Source organism: Anopheles gambiae, chromosome 2, assembly GCF_943734735.2.
Source record: "Anopheles gambiae chromosome 2, idAnoGambNW_F1_1, whole genome shotgun sequence".
NCBI lineage: Eukaryota > Metazoa > Arthropoda > Insecta > Diptera > Culicidae > Anopheles > Anopheles gambiae.
Genome location: NC_064601.1, coordinates 42,102,911 through 42,127,883, shown reverse-complemented (window position 1 = coordinate 42,127,883; position 24,973 = coordinate 42,102,911). Strand labels below are relative to the sequence as shown.

At 43.5% G+C, this 24,973-nt stretch overlaps 5 protein-coding genes across 13 annotated transcripts in view; 2 read left to right on the top strand and 3 right to left on the bottom strand.

The window, feature by feature from the left end:
- The window catches only part of LOC1271483 (mucin-5AC), a 33,679-nt gene extending 30,884 nt beyond the window's left edge, over nt 1-2,795 (bottom strand). Inside the window, exon 1 of one of the 3 annotated variants that reach the window (XM_310283.8) lies at nt 2,655-2,795. The gene's annotated coding sequence lies outside the window, so the exon portion shown is untranslated. The other 2 variants (XM_061645530.1, XM_061645531.1) reach the window with 2 other exon arrangements.
- Nucleotides 2,796-5,093: 2,298 nt separating this feature from the next.
- On the bottom strand, nt 5,094-7,605 carry LOC1271482 (choline dehydrogenase, mitochondrial). Its single transcript, XM_310282.7, has 3 exons — nt 7,381-7,605; nt 7,045-7,278; nt 5,094-6,972 (listed from the first exon to the last, which is right to left on the bottom strand). Exons 1-3 carry the CDS (start codon nt 7,556-7,558, stop codon nt 5,492-5,494), a joined length of 1,893 nt encoding a protein of 630 aa, XP_310282.7. The 5' UTR covers nt 7,559-7,605; the 3' UTR covers nt 5,094-5,491.
- Nucleotides 7,606-10,880: 3,275 nt separating this feature from the next.
- LOC1271481 (phospholipase A1) lies at nt 10,881-12,191 on the bottom strand. The gene has a single exon (XM_310281.8). It carries the CDS (start codon nt 12,098-12,100, stop codon nt 10,997-10,999), a length of 1,104 nt encoding a protein of 367 aa, XP_310281.7. The 5' UTR covers nt 12,101-12,191; the 3' UTR covers nt 10,881-10,996.
- A 1,522-nt stretch (nt 12,192-13,713) lies between these two features.
- Nucleotides 13,714-18,123, top strand: LOC1271480 (uncharacterized). Of its 5 annotated transcripts, none has more exons than XM_061648392.1 (11): nt 13,714-14,367; nt 14,449-14,546; nt 14,862-14,983; nt 15,067-15,332; nt 15,410-15,828; nt 15,894-16,409; nt 16,479-16,674; nt 16,745-16,843; nt 16,902-16,994; nt 17,074-17,151; nt 17,226-18,123. In XM_061648392.1, exons 1-11 carry the CDS (start codon nt 14,247-14,249, stop codon nt 17,723-17,725), a joined length of 2,508 nt encoding a protein of 835 aa, XP_061504376.1. In that variant the 5' UTR covers nt 13,714-14,246; the 3' UTR covers nt 17,726-18,123. The 5 variants fall into 5 exon arrangements, with proteins under 5 accessions (XP_061504376.1, XP_061504380.1, XP_061504379.1 ...); XM_061648395.1 differs by having other exon boundaries at nt 13,715-14,367; nt 16,745-16,837; nt 16,920-16,994; nt 17,226-18,122; XM_061648393.1 differs by having other exon boundaries at nt 13,715-14,367; nt 16,745-16,837; nt 17,226-18,121.
- A 5,473-nt stretch (nt 18,124-23,596) lies between these two features.
- LOC1271479 (uncharacterized) lies at nt 23,597-24,647 on the top strand. Of its 3 annotated transcripts, XM_061647184.1 has the most exons (4): nt 23,597-23,681; nt 23,758-24,013; nt 24,094-24,267; nt 24,360-24,647. In XM_061647184.1, the coding sequence occupies exons 2-4, from the start codon at nt 23,763-23,765 to the stop codon at nt 24,520-24,522; spliced, it is 588 nt and encodes a 195-aa protein (XP_061503168.1). In that variant the 5' UTR covers nt 23,597-23,681; nt 23,758-23,762; the 3' UTR covers nt 24,523-24,647. The 3 variants fall into 3 exon arrangements, with proteins under 3 accessions (XP_061503168.1, XP_310279.3, XP_061503167.1); XM_310279.3 differs by lacking the exon at nt 23,597-23,681 and having other exon boundaries at nt 23,693-24,013; nt 24,097-24,267; XM_061647183.1 differs by lacking the exon at nt 23,597-23,681 and having other exon boundaries at nt 23,693-24,013.
- Nucleotides 24,648-24,973: the final 326 nt, after the last annotated feature.

The following is a 24,973-nucleotide window of genomic DNA, read 5'->3' as shown; positions in this document are numbered from 1 at the left end:
CACCTCATGCGGTGCATATGACATCTCGCTGCAATTCATGTCCTCTACACACGATGCAAGCCATTGCAATGCATTAATCGAGTGGTGAGATGGTAAGATAAGCAGGATGCTGTGACAGCACCAACCGGTTGGTAATCGGTGATCGTTTGAACCGATCAAGGCTTGTGGTGTTGCCGCTGGAATGTTATGTCCAAGAGTTTCTTTGTGAAAAAAAGATTGAGTTTTTAAAAGCCTTCATTTTGTTTCGTTTTTGCATGTTGGGACAATAACTAATTATGCACAAAATACGCCGCTCGCTTTTAATACAGCCCATACGTTGAAACCTAATTATTACAATGCAAAAAATTTACTTCACTGATCTTCGAGCATTGAGTGTTCAAGAGATGCTCGAGTAAAAGCCATTTGTCGCACTCAATAATTCTTCTAATGGAATACTTGTCAACGAATGGCTGTGACGATGCCGTTGATCACTCCTGCTGATGTTGCTTCTCTGTGTGTTAGGCAGTGGAGGACGTTCATGCGCATCGTCGCCACCGTGTGCCTTCGTGCATGCCTGTGACAGATCCGTGCAAAAAGAATGATGAATCCATTAACCTACGGCTTGTTACGATTTTGCACCCTTTTTAAGGAAGCGAAGGAGACCGATGGTAAGGAATGAAACTAAACAAAAACAGTAACTCCATAAACACCTGTGCTTTTAAAGGTCATGCCGTGCGCTTTTGTCACACTTGTGTGTTGGAATCAGCTAGGAGCAGATGCGCCCGATTCATGCTGGGTTTGGGCAAGTAAACCAAGGTTCCAACAATCTCACCTTTATTGAGACGCTATAAAATTATGATGGTTTATGAGATTTTAGTATTTTTTACTTAAATTTGAGCGCAATTTCCCCCTGTCGATATGTCTTGGGATAACGATCGGTAAAACATTAAACCTTCTCTTTCTACTACAATTTCTGATTCGAGTCCCAAGGAGGACCCGGCATTGCGTAATCGACAAACCCAAAAATTGCGTAATCTGTATGCAGTTGGGTGCACTTTAATCTGCATTGTGTGGTGCATTTATTTTAGCAATGTTTATTTTTATCGACACACACTCCTTCCATTGTTGGCCGAATCGAAAGCCTTTGTGTGAGAAAGCGAAGCCCGAACCTCTTGGGCTGAAAACAAGGTCACTCAATAAAACCAAATCAACGCCAACGTCCCCTTTACTTTTGACTATACGCGTGACATGCTTTTTTGGGGGATCGTGTTCCGAATGGTCACCATTCCCGTGGATGATTAAATGCAACATGTTTCGCACGCCTAAGAACATCATTCATCAAGGGATCATCATTATCATCGGAACTACAGTGTGGATAGAGAGAGGGAATAACATCAGAAATGTTTTTCGTCTCTTCCCAAAATTAGGCATGCGAAATGACAGAATGTCTGGTCGCCAAAAACAAACCCATGCTGCTCTGCTACGAAAACTGTGACTCATTCAGCCATGGGAAGGCCACACCTGGAGCCTGATCGACCTTGGCGAGTGGATCGAAATTTATTAATAAATAATAATGAAAAACCATTTAACATTAATCACATGACACCGAGCGACCGAGCACGAGTGCAACTCCCGCTGAGGGTGGGTATCGTAGGCGTTGACGGCAGGAAGATTGGCGCACGCAGCATCAGCTAGCTCTACTCGAGCGCCCAAGGAGGTGCCATAAATTGCTGTAACGTTATGATGATTTAACTGATGCCGATAGCTTGCAATATGTCATACGCCAAAACGCCTCGTATCGGTTAAAGGCAGCGTTCGGAAGGGGCTGGACGAAGGTTACCGGATCGCATGCTTAGAGGACGTTTAGTATCTTCTTTACGTCGAAAGGTTAACTTCTGATAGGATGTACAAGTATCATAATGCTATGAATTATTTGTTGATATGCAAGCACATCTCAACTCCACATTTTTTGTTATATGTACAATTTACACACAGAATTCGTTTGACCATCATTTTATCATCCGTTTTATCGTTCACACACAATCACCGAATAGTACAAAACACTCTTCCAAATTGTTACTATTGCTCAATTGATGACCATGTCAATTGATGTCTTTCGTGATGAGCCTCCTTTGTTATCTCCCGGTCTTTGCTGCCGTTAAAGTACACCCGCCTCGAATTGTACTCGAATCCCCCGAACGTAGTTGGTGGTGTAACGATATGCTGGTTGACAGATCGTTGCCGCAACAACTAAACAAGCATCCCAAACACTGTTTCTATTGAACAACCAAACGCAAACCAAACCGATGGTAGCATCCACCCTTTCCTACTGCATTGGCAGCAGCACACTTTAGTAACTTTGTCAATCAGCACCCACCAACACCCACCACCTCACTCATCATGCAGTCAAACACGCACACATATATCACGGTTTCAAACAGCTTAACGTAACACCCCATCGGTTTAGCCAGTAGTCAACCCTGCACAGATGCACTATTTTCTCTCTAATATCACGCTTGCAATCTATCTTTCAGTTTTCAGCGTCAACGAATCCTCAGTCTCGGCCAGCTAATCGATTCGTCCGTACGAACTTTCGTGTTATTTTTTTCACCTCCACTCAATCACATCATCACTTGCTTACGGCCAGGTTCCTACGGACGGAAAGATGCACTTACACGAACGATGCGACCAGTCCGGATAGGGAGATGCGCACGGAACAGACAGACGAACGGACCGGCGGAGTAGTCTAGTGCGACTGCTTGGGGACGAGATTTGAATCGTACTGTTGAGGCTGTGCCGTCTGCCACCGCTGTTTACCTGAACGAAGTTCGTCGCTTCGTAGACTTCGGCGCAGGTCGCGATACAGAACTGGAGGTGGAACAGTCGTTTCGCTGCGAGTTCGGTTCGAGTGGAGCGAAAACTGTTACTAGGTACTCACTGAGGATGATATTCTAGAGAGTGTAGTAGCACGTTCAGCGTGTTTAATTGAGAATTATTTGTAAATAATAACAGGAAACACAGTTTTTTTTTACTTTTGGCGCAAGTAATATAATTTTAAACTGTTGAAGTTTAAGTTTCACTGTATGAAACTGTAAGAAAATAGTTTAAGCTTTTTAACTCTGAGCTTTATGTTGAATACAATTGCTTTATTTTTATATCAAAGTAATAAAAATGACAAATAATAAAAATGTTCGTTTTTGAGACATGCAAATGGCCATCAAATGATGTCACTGAAAAATGATCTTTTTATGTAACTACATAAACTATCGTTAACATCTTCGACATCAACTGTCTGACACTCACACCATAGGTTGGTCAGAGCTTTTCATCCCCATTCCGAAAGCTTTCGAGCTTTTCCCGCTTCCCCCTTTCTCTCTCTTGTTACTTTTAACGAGCTGAGTGCTCGCCGTGAGTGACCAAATAGTACCTCACCGCCCTTCTCTTCACATCGCTCACGGTGTGCGGGTTCGGTTGTTTGTTTTGATTTTCTCGCTTGATTTGCTCCGCGTGACTGGCTAAGGAAATACGCCCGCTCTAACATTCCACACCATGTGCGATCGCGTTAGGGGTGGGTGCTCCGGTGCCGGTAGCCCGGTCGTGTAAAGTCATTCGCCGCCAAGGCTTCTAATAAACCGTCTGACATTAAGGTAATGAGAGCTGATGTACGGTGATGTTCTTGATGCCCGCAGGGTGTCGGGCTGGGAGAAACATAATTAACACCCGACCGTATTCGAGGTTATCCGGCAGCGAGACATCCGGGGAAGGAGCGACGTCCTTTTGAGAGGGGGCGTTTGGCAGAGGAGGAACGACAATTGCCTGCTCGTCCTTTGGGTTGGTGCGATTTTGGGAGAAAAAGCAATAGGCATTCGTTATCAGTCAATTGTATGATGGCCATTGTGTGGTCCATGGAATGTAAAGGTCAGTTATGTTTGTTTCTGTGTTCATTCATACCTTAGTTTCTTTCGTATTGTTTCAAATAATAGTCGTACGCAAAAGGCGGTTACATTACATAGGTACAAACACGATGTAAGCGATCATTTACAGCATTAAATTTCGAATTGAATATCTTCCTTAATATCTAGGTAGTCAGTAATATCTTAAGCCAGTGCTATTTATAGTAATAACGAGACGATTTGCAATCCTGTAGAACTTATACAACTTACAGAAATGATCGATTACAATCGTGCATGCGAAATCAGAAATTTTATTAGATTAATCCTAATATCTCCAACACAGACTAAGGAGTGCATCGAAAAAAAAACTGAACTACAAACGAATAAATTAAAGCAACTAAACAAACCTGGTCAATGTATGATGGTGTTAATTCACATTACTGGTGCTTAATATTTATAGTTCGTAATATGTTCGTAATATGACCTACTTGGCCAATTAGCAAGGAATAATAAATACAAGACCAATTGAACAATATGAAACACCAAACATAACAACCTCAATTAGTTGTATCCCGACCTTACCAGCGTAATAATCGTTATTCATTGAGTTTCTCTCAGAAATATGATAGCAAACACATTCTACAACTTTTTTTTAAAGTTTTTATACACTTTTATTATCCATATTTAATTACATTGATTACTTGTATTGTTTGATTGATCATTGCTCACTGTCCGATTTTTTTCGCATTGAAATCAGCCTTTATTGTGCACTAATCTGTTTCTTCCTGTATTTACTCGAGACGCTTTTGGTATGCTTGTGTTCTGTATACATAATGTTTTCTTGTTTGCAACTCATTTTTTGATTTCATTGTTTAATTAATTTACTTATTCATGATTGTCTTTTTTCAGTATATTTTCTTTGTATTTTATATTTGCATTTATCTGCTTCTCCGTTTATTTTGCAAATATTTATCGACTACAATCATTTCAACAAATTTTGAAATAATTTCAAAGGTTATGCGGATATGTTGAAATAACTGTATTTAGAGCACATTCTAACGCACACAAATTTTATCTCTTTACCATAATAATTGCCGTTTTGAAATATGTTCTAAATCAACAATACTTTTCATGTTATTCACCCATATTAATCCTCACTACACACAACAAACCATTTTCATCATTTTTATAAATTAAGTCAGAGTATTAAGTGAGATAATTCAGAACTAATTGAGACATTCTAGCTTTACGCATCCTTCCGCAAATCCAACCGATGTGCCAGATGTGCAGATGAAGAAAATTTCTTCTCAAAACCAAACTCCTCCTGGAACGGCGCCCATTGCGCAAGCTTTGTATAAATTAATACTAATTTATTATCGATCGATGTTTTTCAAGCTTAACCTAATAAACTTCACCACTGCCGGGCCCGAACGGCCGGTACAAACATGCCCTGCTGAACGCTACACCCAGCGCCAATCGAGCGATGTGATAATCGTCGGGTATCCGGTCAAACTCACCCGCTCTCACCCGTTACGACATTGTACCATCGCGTGGTATCGCCAAATCGCTGCGAAAGTCCCTCTTCCCCGTTGCATCCCACGCCCAGCCCAGCGCAACGTTCAGTCGTCCGCGTACTGGTGTGCGATCAGATCGGCCGCCTTTTCCGCCACCATATAGACCGCTGCCATCGGATGCGCGGAAACCGGTTCCGGAATAACGCTGGCATCGACGATGCGCAAATTCTCCACCCCGTACACCCGCAGGTCGGGGCTAACGACCGCATCGGCGTCCGTCGGTGGCCCCATTTTGCAGCTGGACATGAAGTGGGTCAGCGAGAACGACACGGTGCGGATGGCACAGCGCCAGTAGTCGTCCGAGTCGCGCTCGTGCTGCACACAGTTGGGCAGCGGTGCGGCCCACACGGTCGCCCCGTACCGGCGCATCTCCTCCGTCTCGAGGACACGCTGCACTTCACGAATGCCTTCGAGCACTACGTCTACGTCGAGCTCCTCGGCCAGATAGTTCGGATCGATGATGGGCGCATCGGCGGGGTTGGCCGTGCGCAGCCGAACCGTTCCGCTGGACAGTGGGTGTAGGTTCTGCACGATGATGGTGAAGTGGTTCTGCGTCTCGAGTGGTCGGTAGACGGCTTCGTAGATGTCATCTCGCATGCGCACACTGTTCTTCGCCGTCGTACCCTTGTCCACGGCGAACGAGCTGATCAGATTCATCAGCTCGAGCGTCGGTCCGCGCCGGCCAGCGAGCGTCAGATTGGGATAGGTAACGAGCTCTACTGCCGCCGGCACGGTCAGCACGCCCTTGCCCTTGAGATACTCGTAGAAGTTCTCGAACGTTGGAATGTCTCCCGGTGCAAAGAACCCGGTACCGTTCATCACGATCTGCAGCCCGGAAAAGCCGAGATGATCGTACAGCGTTTCACCGACGGGAAGATCCTCAATCACCGGTATGCCGAGCGATTCGAGGTGCTGCTTTGGTCCCACACCCGACACCATCAGGAGCTGTGGGGTAAGAATGGCACCACTGGAGAGGATCACCTCCTTGCGAGCCCGCACCTCAAACCGTTGTCCATTTCGGGTGAATCGAACTCCTTCCGCCACCTTCGTGGTTGGATCGATCATAATCTTCGTAACCAGCGCGCCCGTCAGCGTTTTAAGGTTCGTTCGCTTCTTCTGTACCGGTTGCAGATAGGCATTGTAGGCGGACAGCCGCTGTCCCTTCGTCATCGTTGCCTGTACGGGGGAAATTCCAAACTGCGTACGCCCATTGTAGTCGACGTGCTGGTAGCCGGCCTCCTTTGCCGCTTCCAGATAGATGCGTGCGTGCTCCGATCGGTACGCCGATCGCTCCACCCGTACAGGACCGCCGGCGGCACGGAACTTACCGTCCGGCTTTTCACCGGTCGCCTTTTCAAACTTGCGAAAGTATGGCAGCACCTCGTCGTACGACCAGCCATCGTTTCCGGCCGCGCTCCAGCGATCGTAGTCATCGCGATTGCCGCGCGAGAAGATGAGTCCGTTGATGAGCGTGCTTCCACCGACACCTTTACCGATGTCCACCGGACAGCGACCGTCGATCGTTCCTAGCAGGAAGCAAATACACAATACGTCACCAACAGCCCTTTCAAAAGACCCGTGAGGACTAGCCCACTTACCCCAGCATGCATGTTGCTGCCGTTCGCTCAAGAACCGCCAATTGTACGCATCGGACAGGACGGCCAGCTGGAACCCGATCGGGATGTTAAACAGCTTCGTTCCGTACTGGCCCGCCTCTAGCAGCAGCACCCTCCAGTTACGATTTTCGGACAGCCGGGTGGCCAGCACCATTCCAGCCGTTCCACCGCCCACCACGATGAAGTCGTACTCTTCCGCATCGAGAACCTCGTTGTCTGGGGTGCCGAAACGAATGAAACAAACGACGGAAAAGATCATCAACATACGCGGCGTGACTCACATTAACAGCTGCGTGCTACATTCCGCCCTCCCATTACCTTCGGTAGCATTGCGCGTCTTCGAACGACTGAGCAGTTTGTTAAACTTGTCTAACCACGAACCACCACCACTGCCAGCAGCACCCAGCTGGCCACTAGCACACTGAATGTGACAGCCCGCCCATAGCACCAGCAGCACCGAACCAATCAGCCACCATCGTACCACATTCACGGCCATCCTAACGCACGCAACGATCGACACCGACTAACGCCCGTTCTTCCCGGTAATCCTGAATGGAGCACGCATTCGCGACTTCTTTCACTTCTGCTCTTGCTTTCTCCGGCATAGCCCTTCGGCACTCGGCCAGCTCTTTCTCCCGGCTCGAAGCAAAACAGGTATTTCTTCCGTTAACGTTTGTTTTCGTTTTCGGCCCATCGGTGACCTTATTTTGTTGCTACCGCACGGGTAAGGATCCATCGACGCTGGAGGGCAATGGAAGTGGGGAGAAGAAGAACGAGGGAGCTGGAAGGAACGGTAGAGCTTACAAAAAAAAGAGATCTGACACGAACCGAGCTGCCAAAAATTACACTTCAATGGTGTTTTACAAAAACAAAAATGTCAAGTACGCAATTGACCCACATTTTAACGTCCATTTTAACGGCTGGTGGACTTACTGCTGGTCCGTGCTATATCTTTCTCCATCTCTGACGCAGTGTCTCTCATTCTTTATTCTCTCTCATTCTCCAATAATGATTCAGTCTTGTTCTCTCACTCTCTCTCCTTCTCTTTCTTTTTTCTGATTATTATCTTATCGCTTTCTTCTTTGAATTGTTGTTTGTTTGAGTTTATTGTACAATTACAATCTTTCACTCTCAATTTTTTTTATGCTTATCACAACCATTTACTTTTTTCTTATTGTTTTTAAATACGGGTGTACGTATTCTAAAACGTGTGTTCATTTTAATCTTACATTGGCATAATGGCATGTTCAATTTGATTGTTTCAGAAATTGTCTGAAATAACTTTTTGACCGAAACAGTATTTAAAGCATACCCACCTTTGTTAGTTTTTTAATGCGCGATAAAAACACGATAACACAACACACCTTTCCTTATACGTTGTCCACTCACATCTCACGCAGACTTGTAATAAAATCCACCAAGGTCCCTTGCACCATATTCGTGATATTTGGGCACGATAATCAAACCTAATCTACCCAAGGTCAACTCTAGATCATTCTCCCACTCCATAATTAAACTCATAATGAAACTGATATTTTGATTGAAAAATTGACCACTGAGACCCTTTGACATATTGCCATACATTTTTCATATTGGGTTATTCTTTCATCCAATCTCCTATCAAGCAATCAATTCTCTTTGAAAAAGAAAAATTGTCTCGATCGATTTAGCGATCGAGCGTAAAATAGGAAAACTCACCTGCGACCGTGCAACCACTTTCCACGGGCACCGTTCAACCTATTGCAGTCGCCAGCCCTTTTTTGAGGGTCATGAAATCCTACAGGCAGATTCAATGGTTAAGTGGCGCGGGTGCTGTAGGAACCGAGTGTGAAGCAATCGAGCATCCCATAATCTTAGCATTTTTGCATAATGTCAAACGCATAATGGAATTGACCTGATTTTTGCACCGGGTACCGGGTATGGGGGTTCAACGAGCCGGCGCGGCCCATTCACTTTTCCACCCACGGAATATTATATTTCACCTTCTTTAGGGTTTTAGTTTTCCCAAAGCGGGTTGGGCAACGATCGCTCCGTTGCAGCCCATTCGTTAGTTCCGCTGGCGGGTGCGATCTCTTCCTATCGTGTGCGAGGCTAAAACAATGGATGATTTATGCAAACGAGGGCTGCTTACAAATCGTTAAAGCTTTCCGCGACGCACATTGCTCATATACAAAAATAAAAGAAAAAAATGGGCATGATTTTGTTTCGCTATAATTCATTTATGTGCATCTTTTGCGCAGCAAACATGAAATTTGCTCGGGGTAAAGCTACACAAATTCCCCGCCGTATGCCGGTCAGCGTGTTGCAAAAACGTATGAAATAGATTCAACAGCACATTCCATCGAGATGCATCGTATCGCCGCACCGTGAAAGCGATCACGGCTTGGACTCACCTGCGGTCGAAAGGTTACCATTCTCATCCCTTTCCGTGCCGCGATCGTTCTCAGCAAATCCATTTACGCGATGCCGGCGAGCGTGCAGAAGCCGCATCAGACAGACAGGCTAAACTTCAACTCTCCAATCACGAACTGCGCCTTAGGGCGTCTGCGGTGTATCTGCCAAGACGCGAGTACGAGTGCTGCACCGCGCTCGGGAGTGATGGATTTTGTCATCGTGACATAGTTTGTTTTGCGGGTGCTACCATCCCAGTGATTTTATCGCTGATGAGGACAGTGTGCCTGAAGAGGTTCGGCGGCATCCGATGCACTGGCTAAAACGTGATTCCCATATCGGACATGTAGCGAGGACAGTGAATGATGTTTAGGTAGAAACGTCAAAAATGGCTGTTTATTTGCTTTTGTTTCGTTTACAATATTCTGGAAATTGCATGTATTAAATATTGGAACTATATTAATCCTAGGATTCCTCCATGGAAATCATGGGTCTAATTAAATTTCTTAAAAACCTAAAACAATGTAAGACATTTTAGCATTTAATTATACTTCATACGCAATTTTCAATTGATTTCTAAATTTATGTGCATTACATTTGCCTGTTTAAAATAATCTGTATACATTTATGATAATAAGAGTCGTTTATGTGTGTAGAAAATAACAACTATCGGATTAGGATCCACATTTTCTTTCAATATCCATACCTAATGTTATTTTTTTGGAAAATTTCGCTTCTAATCGAAACTTTGAGTTTTTTTTAAGAAAATTGTTTATTGGAGTAGTTTTCAAATATGTTATAAGCAATAATACAAAAACGTGCTACATAATCTTTAAAAAAACAAGATACTTTTAGACATAAACTATGATTAATTATAAAGAAATCATGAAGTGTGCTGGACACTCAGTAGCTAAGCTATTTTAAATGAACATGCCACACACATCTAACCAGTGATGCTTCCTTTTCCATTACTTTTCTATTACTAGCTTCGAGCAATTGATTTCACATTGTTTTTCTCTGCACTATTGCACCAACGAAAGCAAATGAAGATTAATATAATCTTTGTGAAGCGCTCAAGAAATCTCTTTTTTATACTTTACGTCTTTACCGACATGCACGCAAGCGAAATCATTGTCGAATTTCTACCAAAGCATAACGAAAGTGACACATTCAACTGCTCAAGTTGGAACCTCAAAAAATAGGTCGCTATTGCACACTCGTAATCGAATTTATGCGGAAAATAACTCACACACATTTACGTAATTCTGCAGTGACCACAGATGGTGAAAACAATAGCTTATGACATCAAATGTGAAGCGGTTTAGGATGACTTTTTAAAGCCTACAGATGCGACTGCGCTTTGATTTCCACTGCCACCAGATTATGGGATTTACTTTGTGCGAAATAAAGATCGTTAATACTGCTCGCACTGCCTAACTGACCCCAAAGAAGCTTTCCGAGAGAATTGGATTGGATACAGTTAAAACTGGGTAGGCAGCTCCCTATGACTAAGCGCGATTAGCTAAGCAAACATTGCAACATTTTAGGCTATCCTATTTTTGCGAAAAAATGGACTTTTATCGCTCGTGGTGATAGAGTACAAGCCTTGCGCGTGTCCAGCATTCGACGGTTCGCCTCCCATTTTCACTCGTTCGACAACATAATCGCCCAGTCCGATGGAATCCATCTCCACAGGCGGCAGCTGCTCTATCTCCTCCAACGATTCAATCCGACTGGCCACCAAGTTTTCCACCGGCTCTAGCAACGACTCCGCAAACAGCTCCCAAGCACGAGTGTGCGAACACAGTCCAACAACGTCCAGCCCACAGCCCGGTTGATGGGAGCCTCCGTTCGGGTAAAAGTCAGCCGTCCCGATCGGATCTCGAAAACCGAGAAGCCCTCCGCCGGTATGTATCACCTCCACATACATTGCGTCCTGATGGTCGATGCGATTCTCTTTCTCGTGAATCGAAAACAGTGGCAGTGCCGGATCAAGGCCAATGATGGTATGCAGCTGTCCATTCTGAACCCTCTTGCCAGCTATGCCGGCAACGTGCGCTCCCAAACTGTGCCCAACGACGTACACATTCTCCATCATCAGCCCGGCATGCTGCTGAAACTCGTCGAGCAGACGGGCAAGTGTTTGACCAACCACGGGAACACACCCGACCGCTCGTACGTAGTTCCATCCCAACGCACAATCAGACCAGTCCACCACGATCACATTGTAGTCCCAAAGCAGCAGATACGTATCACGAATACTTTCCGCTAGCGGGGAGCTTTTGCTGCTTTGCCAACCATGCACGATGATTCTTGTTGGAAGATCGGACCGGAAGTTGGAACCTAGCAAGGAGTCAACATTTCCTACCTCCAACAAATGACCTTCGTCTGCAGTGTCTCGTCGTGTATGCAGCAGAAATTCAATGTTAACTGGCGGCTCGTCCGATCGGTGTTGTTTCATCATCGCATTAACCGAGCGTCGATGCGTCCAAATCCATTCGTCCACCATCGTTGGGATGCGTACCCAGTCGACATTGTCCGCCAAATCGTACTCCAGATGATATGCCACAGCCGGATTAATTACAACACACTTAACACTAAGTTTGAACGCCAGCAGCACAAGTCCCAACAGAAAGTGTTTCTCCATGACGATCTCTTGCTCCGAACGTTACCACCATCGACTGACGAATGTTCGTCGCATACGTTGCTACAATTCCTTTTGGAATAAGTGCCACGCGATAACGTACTTTATCGCCCTGCTCTAGCGCGCCTACACACGACGTCATGTCCGATAACACATCTGAGACAGCAATACTCGCTCAGTAAGGTCAATCGAGGGTTTTTTGTTATCGTTTTTTTTTTTCTTAGTGTAACCCGACGCTGAACTTACCTCAAGGTGATGGGCGAAGTTTTATCGAAAAGGATTGTGGTAGTAAGGCAGCAACTATATCATTGTCCGATAAGGGGCATTGTTTATCGATTTTTGATCCATGCGGTAATTACTTAATTCCAATGTTTTGATTGCAAAATAATGGCTTATCCGTTTCTATTATGCATTGTATTTCAGCATGAAGAAACGGTTAGTATTTTAATTCAAAGCGCCTATGGGTAAATATTTGACAATTTACTTGGATTGAACTAAGGTTTTGATACTTCTCTTGATCAGGCATCTGTACTTCTCTTGATCATGAATCAGCTCTTGTGATTCATCTTACATTTCTTTACATGTGCCTAACGTTATTTCTGTTTCACAATCTAATTAATATCTTTTAGATAATGATCGCTATTTTAAGTGCTCTTCTTTACATCCACAAAACTTCACCGTGAATCATCATCCAGGGTATTCTTTAATCATACATTACTCATTACGTACCCAAAAGCACACAGAGTTTCAAACCATTCACGTCACTCGTTGAACAGTATCAGTCCTTCATGTGGGTCAATGTATTATAAACACCAAATCAGAAATAGCCGGCAGCAACACTCCTCAAGTCTGGTGGGGTTAATGTATTAGGTGCACAGCATTCTCAAGATGTATGGTGACGATTTCAAACGATAGCAATCAGTTTCAGCCTCACGCATCAATCGACTCCAGTCGCCAATACATTCTAACACATTCATATGTACCGGTTATCGTCTTACAAACACACGCTAACACTAACGTTCTGGCGTCAATTAAACTGACATGTTGGGTGGGAAATTCTTTCCGGTATTAATTATATCAATTATATATCGATCGTTCTGTTTTAAAGATAGCATTGATTGAATCTGAACTGCTCAGGAAAATCCACAAAGTAAGGTGCGTAATTAGCTAATGGTCCAATAGTTTCATCGGCGTCCATTTTATCCGACCAAAACCCGTCTCCCTTCACGATTCAGTTTTACAAACAGCGTTGCCGAAAAAATGGAATTGATGGAAGCTTTGAGTGGTGTGAACTACTTTTAATTATCATACAATAACACTTCATTCACGGGCAAACTTCAAATTTCGGTTGACCGTTTAGGGAAGTTGGTCGGGTTTGTCCCTGGGTGGTCCAAGCTGCTCGTTGGAGATGTGGTGATGAGGATCATGTGAAATCCGTCCAACAACAATGGTCGTCGGCTAGCTGAATTGATCAAGACACGCGAGCTTACGTTGGTATCAGTGGCCAGACAGTCAGTCAGTCAGTCATAGTAGTGGTGATAACGGTAGTGTGTAACCGAGCAGCCCATAATAAATTACATGATCGTTTCAGGCCGTTTTTGCTGAACCTTTAGCTCATTTTCAAGACAGATTTCTGTGTATAGAGACAACAAACGACATTGTTGACGTAGTAGACGGAATTCCGTGATGTTGGGGTTTTTCACAGAACAACCAACACTACCACCAGCGAAGAGGTAGCGTGTTTGCTGTTCGGTTTGATCGCACCAAAGGTCCAGCCAGCGCGAGCCAGTTATGATTTATAGCTCTGGAAGGGTGGCGTTGACATTGCAGAACCACTCTGAACTGCTCTCGCTGCAGACATCTCGCAATCGCACAGGGAGCAGCAACTCGCACCACCGCTTCAAGGTTGCATGTGCAACAGCTAAGGCTAAGCGGAATTTAAACTAGGCTCATTTAAAGTCAGCCCACTCCGAAACACCGCCACCGGGCTCCAACGAGTAGCGAGCCATCCCGACAGCTCCCCATTCTACGATCGCGTCAGTTTTGATCGACAGTGTGATCGCAGCAGGTGTAAAAGTGCCCAGTGACAAGTGCTCTTATCGCGGTACTGCAAAAGCCAATTAATCTACACGACTGTCAGTACCCAGTGATGCATCAGCGACTGATCGTGATCGCTAGTGCGCTGTTACTCATCGCCGATCTAGTGTTTAGTGAAAACGCATTTATTGATAGTGCACCGGAAGGATACTACGACCGTAAATCGTTAGCTGGTAATGTCTGGACTGCTGGATTGAACTTGAAAATTAACAAAAAGCGTTGAGATTAAATGTGTGGTACTCGATTTGTTCCAGATTGTCCGAGCCGATTCTACAGTGAGGATGTGTCCAGTGCTCTCGGATTCTTTATTTTTGGAGGACGTCGTGCTTTTCTCAAAGAATTTCCTCACATGGTAGGTGTTAGATAGAAAAAGGTTGCAGTGCAGTGCTAACAGGTTTTCTCAATTAACGTTGCATTACACAAGAGTTGCGTAATTCCGGAGTAGCTAGATCGGTGCGGAAGATCAATAGAAAAATGTGATCACGTTAAGTGTTCCGTTAATCGTTAATTGTTTTTCATTATCATTTTGATTGACAAGTTTGCAAGGCTATGTATGAATATCCTATTACGCAATGCAAACAAAATCTAAATGAAAAAAAAACCCTGTGATCTTCAGTGAGTGCTTATTCACGTATTACAAAAACCAAATTGAATCTACAAATTCTAGGCAGCGATTGGATGGACGGACAAGACCGTATCACCACCGGTAGTGCAGTACAAATGTGGTGGGTCACTGATAGCTGCCAAATATGTTCTAACGGCCGCTCACTGCAAGGTGGATGACGAAAAGTATGTTTTTATTCGAGTGTTATTAGAGAAAAACAATTGAAATAATAATTTTAATAAAATATCCCACGAACATCTCATTTCAGAATTCCACCCGATACAGTGCGTCTTGGCGATACAAATCTAGCTACCACCGAGGACGACGAAACCGCACAGCAGTTTAAAATCGTTAGCTTTACTGTGCATGAAAAGTTTAAGAAGAACCGCAAGTACTATGACATCGCACTCATAGAGCTAGATCGTGAAGCGAAGTTCAATACAGCTGTGTGTCCTATTTGCCTATGGCCACTCGATAACATCCATGAGTATAGTTCCAGCTTGCGAGCAATTGGATTCGGATTTACTACTTACAGTGAGTTTCGTTGCTTTTCACATTCCGAAATAAACAAAAAGAATGTGATAATCATACACCAATTTTTCATCAAACAGCATCGGGAATGAGTCCAACATTGCAAAAAGTGTCACTCAATTATTACGATTCTGATTCCTGCAACAACGAACTGCCAAAGGATGCTCGCTTAAGGTATGGACTTACGTCTGACCAGTTCTGCACGAAAACTCCACACAAAGACGCGTGCTTGGGAGATTCCGGTGGGCCGTTACAGATCGACCTGTCGGATGTGACGCGCACGATACCGTACCTTACGGGCGTAGTGTCGTTCGGAACGGGCTGTTGGGATGGTTCTATGGGTGTGTACACGAAGGTGGCCAGCTACATAAATTGGATCCGCGAGCGCGTAAACGTTACCGTCGATCCGATTGAGTGTGCCAGAAACACGGAGTGTCTAGCAGCAAGATCGTTTTCCGACAGTCGACTAAGTCCGCAAAATAATTCACCCTTCTTTAAGGTAGAGTATCAACGCTTTTGAGTTACCTCTTTAAATCCTTAACACTACGAATTCGACTCAAACAGGTAAATCTACGCAAAGCAGACAACAGTTCATTCCATCAGTGCAGTGGAGCTCTCATCGATTACCGGCATGTCGTCACATCGGCCACCTGTGCCATACGCAACAACCAGCAACCAGCCTTTATAGAGGCAAACAAGGAGATGGTCGAGATAGTGGACATCGACGTGCATCCCAAATTTGTTGCCGGGAAAAACTACCACAATCTAGCTGTGCTAACGCTTGCCAAGTTTTACAACCCGAACAAAATCTATCAAATCATTGCACCAGGTTGCATCTGGAAGGAGGAGCGCATCACCGATCCGATTGTGTTCTTTTCTGGCTACGGACCCGAGGTGAAGAATGAACCGGAAGATGTGGCAAAGAATGTATCGCTCAAAGTATTGGTAGCGCTGGTGACGGAGAATGGCCGCTGTGAGGCAAGTGATGCGTGGAAAGTGAATAGCACACTCTGGTCAGGATTCAACAGTGACTTCCTGTGCACCTTCAATCCGATCGATCTGGTACCGGGCATCTGTAAGGTATGTTTACTACAATTGCCATAAGTGAGTATGAGTTGTTCGTTAATTAGTAACTGGACTCCCCTGCAGCTGGAACCAGGTGGTGCCGTGTCCAACTTTCGGCGCGACAATATTGTGCCATATGTGTACGCGGTCAACACCATGGATGAGGGTGAGTGCGGCGGAACACAGAATCTCTTCGTTGCGACACGACTTGCTCCGTTTTACGATTGGATTGAGACGATTATTTTAAGACATCTGCCTGAAAACGATCCAATACTAACCTGTAAGTACATCTACCAGCGCCTGAAACCTTGAATGATTAAATTAAGACTTATTATATGTTTTCAAATAAGCAATACGTTTTGGAGGTGATGAGTCCGACACACCCATTGTCGATACGTCCACATCGAACGAGATCGATCAAATTGTTCATCAAAATCGTATAGGTAATTGTGCGTGTGGCATAAAGCATTAACTCAAAGGAACATTTTAATGGAAACTTCATTACAGTGCCGGCTATTCTTTCAGATGTGATCGCGAACCACATAAAACCTTACGGTGATGATTTAATGAAGGGTAGACCTCAGACAACGAAAGTAAACAGTAAGTATATCACAGTTTAGTAAAGGACGAGATAGCGCCTTTTCAAACCCGCCATTTGTGTTTCATGTGTACTTAACAGTTTATCATCAATCATTGAACAATGTCCCAGAAACATACGAAGTTTACGGCCCTCATACCCCACATTCACAAAAGCTTGGTAACATTTCAAAAGCAACTTTTCGCTTCCGGATGTTATACTTATTGTCTTGTTTACAAAAATTATCTTTACAGTGCATCCATTCCAGACGTCACCCAGGACGAAACAATCAGTCCTAGTGCCACCAGTACAAAACACTATCCACAATAATGATGTACATATTGAGCTGATTCCTTCCGTTGAACTACCTCCGACACACATCATCCAAGGGCAGGGACATCCTCAAGTCGTCCACAGTCGTCCCACTGAACCGTACTCGTCGTACACTAGACAGAATCACTTCCAATCGGTAGTTCCGTACGGTCAGAGCATGTCCGGTCAAAGGGTCGATTACCAGGGACCGAACTCACCCCACCCGGCGGTCGATCATAACCATCTGGTGTCGATTATTCGGTCGATTGAGCTGTACGAGAACGGGCATTGCACACTTCCAACTGGAGCTCCCGGCAGGTGTCTGCACTATACGCGCTGTCCTTCGATGTACTGGAATCGCCAAAATGTGGACGTGTTTCTTCGCTTGAACTTGATACCACTCTGCAATCGTGCGCAGGAAACGGTCTGCTGTCAGGTATGAACACACAATCCCACACACACTATTTATACATTGCCGATATCGGTGTAAACACAACACCTCAGTAGTCAGTAAAGTAACGCAAACATGAGTCACAATAAAATGTATTTATTCTTCAAGTGTAATTAAAACCATAAAACAAGCCTGCTGATGAATGTTACAGCAAATGACAAGTTTCGCGTCTGGATTGACAACTGGTGCCAAACACAAACACAAATGCTCGCAAACACACACGATCGCGTAGTACGCCTTGTACTCAAACACACTCCGATAAACGACTCCCTTTCACTAACCATAATTGCAACATTAACCCAGTGAACATTTCCTTCACCTATCCTGCTTCCACGCGATCGACATTCGTGAGCGAGCAATAATCTCGCCGTACGATCGCTTCCCAACACCGTTCCAACGGGCGGCAATCCGACAGAAGCAGATTACTACCGATTATTGGCGTTTGATTACGCTCGTAAATTAAATAATCAGCAGAAGAAAGAAGTTCACAGCATTCGTCTTGGTGGACGTGCAGCTCGGCACTGTTGGAAACGATCGGCGAAGAAGAGCTGTAAGTCTTTTCCATTGTAGGATTGAGGATTGCATAATTCAGGTACGGGCGATTGATGAAGTTCATGTTTCGCTCATCTTCCAGCAAACAGTCCAGATTGATTTCCCAACCGAGCTGGCGGTAGAAAAGAACGCAACGAAATGGTATGAACATTTTGTTTGCTCCCTGCTGACAGCTCCATTAGGACGAATAAGTGGCAAAAGTTGTTTCCTGATCGATTAACTTGTACATAAATTTACACGGTGTGAAATCCCCTGTCTTTGCGAATTGAATGGAGTTGTAGCTTACTGACGAGCTGATTCCCGATTGTAACCTCTAGCTGCAGTGAGAACATTCACTCGAATCATTTCCAACACTATCACATAGCTCACACTGGCTGCCTTTGAGAATAAGAGGATATCTTTGCGCTACAAAACAGTGCTCATTTCAAACGAATCGTTACACGGTATAACTGAAAACCGAATAAATCATCCCCATTCCATGTCAGTGTTGTGGATCAAGCCGTCGATCGACATTTTGTTTTCTTCTTCTTGAAAACGAATAGCTACCTCCGCAAAGAATCAATTTTCGCACGTAAATCACACAAATTGAGTGGTCCTTCATTGTTGTGGTTCATAGACACCACGGGCGAATGTCGTTCCATCCATTCCATGGTCCATTTGGCTTTGTGTGTTCCATTTTTTGTGCGACGCAGATGATGTTGGATTTTTTGTTCGACTTTCAACCAAACCCAAACAATACTTTGCTGGGCCGGTCCAGCAGCAGTACATACATAATCATCTGCAAACAAACATCGGTTTGCAAAATACCTTGGCGGAGTTTGATTGAAGGTATGCACGCTTCACTAGGGCACGATGGGCCACAGCAGACGAGAGATCAAGCCCTGGGCATCGTTTGCATTCTGGCATCGTATGTGTGCATGTACGGGTTTGTGTTCATTGAACTCAATTCGGCAAATGATCGGCGATGAGTTTACTCCAGTTTTGGCATACATGATTAGCGCAAACCTTCGTTTCCCACCGATGATGCTTGATGCAGTCGCATACACGGCTGTAAATGAGGTCAATTACCGGTCGGGAAAGGTTAGACATGTATGCTGAATCTTTAGGGGTCATGTTCAATAGGTATGTAGGAAAGATAGTTCAAAGCAGTTGATATGGCTTGTGAATGAATGGGGAGGGCTGTGTTTAGTTGTTATTTTTTTATCTTTTTAGTTTTTCGTGTCGCATATCACAAATGTTAAAGAATGGGGGAAGAAACGCAGGACTGATTATTATGGGTAAACAAAAAGCAATAAATCATAGATTTCCAAGCATTCTTCATGAGTAGTTAATGACGGTCCTAGATTCATAAATACGATTGTTGTCTCATATCATATTTAATTTAATATCAGATTTACACTAACACACGATGATTCAGGAAATGATATCAAATAAATTTTAAAAACAACCGACTTGCACCTTTGCTTCTTTGTTATGTTATTTTTGAACGGTCATTGTGGTAGTACCAATAATGTTTACAAACAGTGTGTTAACGCATGCCATTTTTCGATGTTAAATTGTTTCATTTTTTCCTGCCTTAACTTTCTTGCAAACTACGATGACAAACTAAACAAACAACCCGCCAAGTCAATGAGACAGCGAGAAGACAGGAAGCTGTTTGCGGATCGGCTGCCTTTCAGCAACGCAAAAAGCATGCATGTAATCGCCTAAATATGCATGCCAATCGTTTAATTTTCCCGTCTCTCGCTGTGCATATGTGGCGATAATCTTCGACGGCAAGTTCGACCTTTACCGAGCGACCTTCGGCTGTCCAACACACCTTAAGACGCTGGCGCCAACTAACAACCGCCACAGCGGACAAACTACACTGGAGCAACAAGATGCGCATCGTCGCACGCTTACAGTTCGGTAGCACTGTGCGCGTAATTGCATTTTGCAACTAAATGCACCCAGCAGGGTACAGCTCGCGATCACCGAACGACCCGTGCGTTGTGGTGAAGCATGAGAAGAAGAGCATTCTTGTTTGTTGCTGCACATATTAAAAGTAATTTGCACATAAGAAGATACTGATCATGTCAGAGGAAGCACCGGGTGCTGTGTTGTGTTTGCTTGCATGCGAACCCGCGAGTGCATATCGTGTGCAGTTTTTCTCAACCAATTAATCTGCTAATCTGAGAAACAGAAGAGTAACGTGCCATCTTTGCCATTTATAAGCAATAAAATGATCATAGCTATAAGCAAACTATGCGCGTCTTCCTTCAACATTCGTTTTTCGTCAACAGCTAAACAAAACCCAAGACTCCTACTATTGGCAGCTAATTTCTCATAAAACCCGACCACCAACTCGGTTAGCAAAAATATGGCAGTGAAACTAAATCTCGATCATTACCGTCATCGAAATTAAATGGCGGCCACAAGCCCACCAACCGACGCCCGATAGCCAAACGTCAACAAACATCAACCACCCGCACGTTGCGACAGCCCCAACGCCACACTTTCGCGCATGTGTACGCAAATATGGCTGCGAGCGTAAAGTCCCACTCATTTCGTTCGCGAATGGTGATTAATTAACGGATCGGGGTTGTAATAAAGATTAATCGCTGAGCCGCGTGTGAGTGAGTGAGTGAACAGTGTCGGGACGGGCACACGGGACACAACTGTCCGTCTGGCTGGAATCGGTTGAAGGAAAGGTCACGTTGATTAGCACCGTTTATGGGCTAATCATTTTTCGTTCGACACCCGCGATCGGTTTGCGTTCTTTGGCGCACAGCACGTGTTCCCCCTTGCCAGAGTGACTCACGACATTGGCAGGAGCGTTACGTAAACGGACCAAATTTTCTAACGCTTCAAAGTAGATCAAATGTGGTAATTTTATAATGGAATTGGTGAGAAAGCTAAATGCCTTAAACGGTAAAAGCGATACATAATCTTTCGGCAATGGTATGATTTCAAAGGATTCGATTTTTGGTTCGATATGATTTTTGAGCATAGATCCACGATTGACAAGAATGTTGGAAAAGAAAACGTTTTATGACGTGAATACAAAGATAAGATGAAGATAAGATGACATAAAAACACGTATAAAAACAATTTTTTTATTTGCAGCGAATTATAATCCACTAACACTTAACACAAATAAAGTGTTAGTAGTTTATAATTCGCTGCAAATAAAAAAAATGTTTTTATACGTGTTTTTATGTTTAGATATAGAATCGAAGAATCTTTTGTAGTTGTTTTTTAATCATTTTTATTATAACTAAAATTAGTGGTTTTATAATTTGTTTGCTTTTGATTTATGTTTTTTTCATATATTTGATTAGCTTGTTTTTGCTTTTATAAGAAATATCAGTTCCTTAACTAGCATGCCATTTGTCGTGCGAAATATATGAAATAATGACCATAATCTATGTTTCTTTAAATATTCAAGTATGTTTTTAGAGTATTTTATGCACACTTAATCTTACCCATTTAAATGTTTCAAACGCGCCAAGAAAGTGCTCAAACAAGTGTTCCGACCGCTTACGTTAACTGTCTCCGTGAACAATGCATTGTTCAATCAATATGCGGTAACCTAATTTTAATCAGCACACTGACACGTTTCCGTTGGCGAAACAATTTGTATTGCCATTCGTTCGCCATTCCAGTCAGCGAATTGAATTAGCGTAGTAGGAATGTATTTTTCCCTGTCCCGTAAATCATCGCAATGTAGAGAATGAATTTGTCTCTTTAAAGGACACAAGCGGCACGAAACTACCGCTGCACTTGAAGAATTGGGGTATTTCTCGAGTAAGTGTAATTTTCCAAGGCTAATGTTACATTGAGCTGTCTATTTGACATCGGCCAAAATCATGTCTTGATCATCTTGTGCGAGCTTTCGTTTGACCTGACCGCGAACAAGTGTCCTCCTCCAACAAGCATCATTGTTCAGCAGCGTCTCATTCACTGTTCAAACGCAGCCGCATTCCTTACGCTGGCAATAGTCAACACCTAATCAACAACAATTGAGGCTGTAAGCAATCTACTTCAAATCGTTCAACCACACCAACTAAATGGATTTATTTCGAGCCCTGCTCATCGTTCTCCCATCCGGGCTAAACGTTAATCACGTTTAGCATCAGCCTGGCATGCTTTAAAGTGTAGCGATTGATTTTTCTTTTATTACATACCATTCATTTCGAAACTGGATCCCCGATGGTGCAAGAATGGATGAACTTTAAGCTTAAAACCACTTATTTACCGTTTGCCCTCAGCCCGCTTGCTTACCACGAGATGTCACGATTTTTCCTCACTGCTTCTCAAAGCGAACACCCAAATTTGAAGGTCAGTCTGCGCACTTGTTGAACTGCGGCACGGTTTACCCACCGGCAGAAAACCGAACAGAAACGCATCCGGTATACCTCTCGGTGGAGTAATTAATGACGCCCGGTACCTTACCATTTTCGAGTGGGAAAGTCAAGTTCACCGCTGGCAGCCAATGTGATGGTGCGATGAGCCCAATCGCGCTCTAGTAATGTAATTAATATACATGATTTTATGTCCATTCCGAACACTGCGGATGGTTCTTTGGCCAGGCAATAGGCATCATCACCCTCATACACTGCTACCCGTGGTCGGTGATCATTTGGTTGTTGCGGTTCCTCTTCTGAGCAATATCAGGGTCGACTTTACTTCTTTAAATACAGTTTCGATGGACAAAATAATCGGTTCATTATGATGCTCGAGTAGTTCACACACCTTCCCTTGGTAGACTACTTATTAGGAAGATGGTTCGCCATAGTTTATTTTGATTTAGTCGTGTATGAAGGATAACAGCGACCATGAGAACGGATGTAGCAAATGATTTGCACTTGGAAGGAGTTGATGTAGCGTATTAATGTATGTGTTCATGTCGTGCTTGGCAATTTTAACACCTGTAGTAACTTAAAATATTCGAGTACGAACCTTTTCTCTTCACAAGCATAACATAAAAAGCTTAGTTTACAAAAATAAAATAAAAACAACTCTATGAAATGGATAACTTCTGAATAACTTGTTTGTAAGGATGTTATGCTCTTGTTTTGTTCGAATGGTTACAATCATATAAAATAATATTTTTTGACTAAAAAATACTAAAACTCTCGAGGAAAATATAATTATGTTGATTGCATTTTTTTAAATTAGAGATTTGTTCAACACATGCGATTGATTTATCCAAAATTGTTTATGTGGTCCCAAAAAAAAGCTGTTGAAAATACGTTATTTATTGCATTTAAATGCACATAGAACCAATCATTTATCTGCCATTTCAAACCTACTCTTTCTTCGATCTTCCTAACCCTCAAGTAGGCTATGGTAGGCTCGTAACACCCCGCTTGTTCACGGCAAGCGGATCATTTTTAATCTCAGCAAACATTTGGTAAGTTTGTCATTCATTTCGCAACTTTGGAGCAGCTCTTTCGGTTTGAAAATGATTCATCTTTTAAATTTTATAGCTGGCATGAACAACACGCTGGACTGCAAGTGTGAAAACGGTGAGCCCCGGGAACAATTAGCCATGTCCGAGAACAGTACCGAACATATCGACCCCCACTGCGTGAGCTGTTGCAATACGACAGATTATTCGGTGAAATCATTACGAAAATTGTTCCTCTTGAACCACCTCGAGGGGCCGGCCGATGCACAGGCTAATCCAGCAGCCTCCAACATTGAGAAGCTTCCCATATGCACGTGCAGAGAACACACAGTGGAGTAAGTACCTTACGCTTCCTTGGTGGTAATTTGTGACCTGTCTGTAGCAAATCGTCTAATTGTTTCTGATTTGGTGGCAAAAGAAAGGAAAAGAAATGTTCAGAAGAGAAGCTATGTGAAACACGGTCGGTGCAGGAGCTGAGACAGCTGTACGAGGCGAAGGTGAAATCTCTCGAGCAAGAATCTTCCAACGGATCGATCGGCCGATACTCGAGACCTGTCACCGCTAGAACAGATGATCGACAGGACACCGTGTAAGTTGGATGTCCGGATTCTTTCGTTTTCGATTGATTGGCACCGCTAAATGTATGTTCGTTTATTTGCTTTCTTTCCTTCGCTTCAATAGCTCCATGGACCTACCGCATCCCGAAGGACAAATGTTCATGTACACCGAACCGCCCATTCGCAGCAAGCCTTGCAACCGGTGGAACGTGATCAATGCCAGCATCGTGGAGGTTCCGAACGGTATGCAAATTACCTTTACGGTGATTGATGAGAACAAACATTAATCTGCGGAAAGAAAAAGCCCATTACTGGTGTTCAAAATTTGGTTGAATTTTAAGAAAAAATTACGTTGCGTTAATTAAAACAAAGAATTTATTTTCAATGCATATGATAGCTTTGAATTTGTAACGGCTGTCTTTGTGTTTGATTCAATTTGAAAATCTGTACTTTGTAGTTAACATATTACTACTTTAAATCAAAGTCTTTATAATACAGATGTTGAGTCATCCAGAATATTTGATCAAAAAGCGTGGGAAAGTTTTAACAGCTGTATGAAATAGCTTTCAAACTTTTCATTGAGGTTTTAGTTGTGCGTGGAGTGGTCTGAATGAATTTTCGGTCATTTTTCATCGTTTGCGCATAATGTTTTACTTAAAAAAGTTGGCGAATATAAATAAAGATAGAATTCAATAGTTGAACGCTTTACAGTTGGTATGCTTTTTAATTGAACGCTCG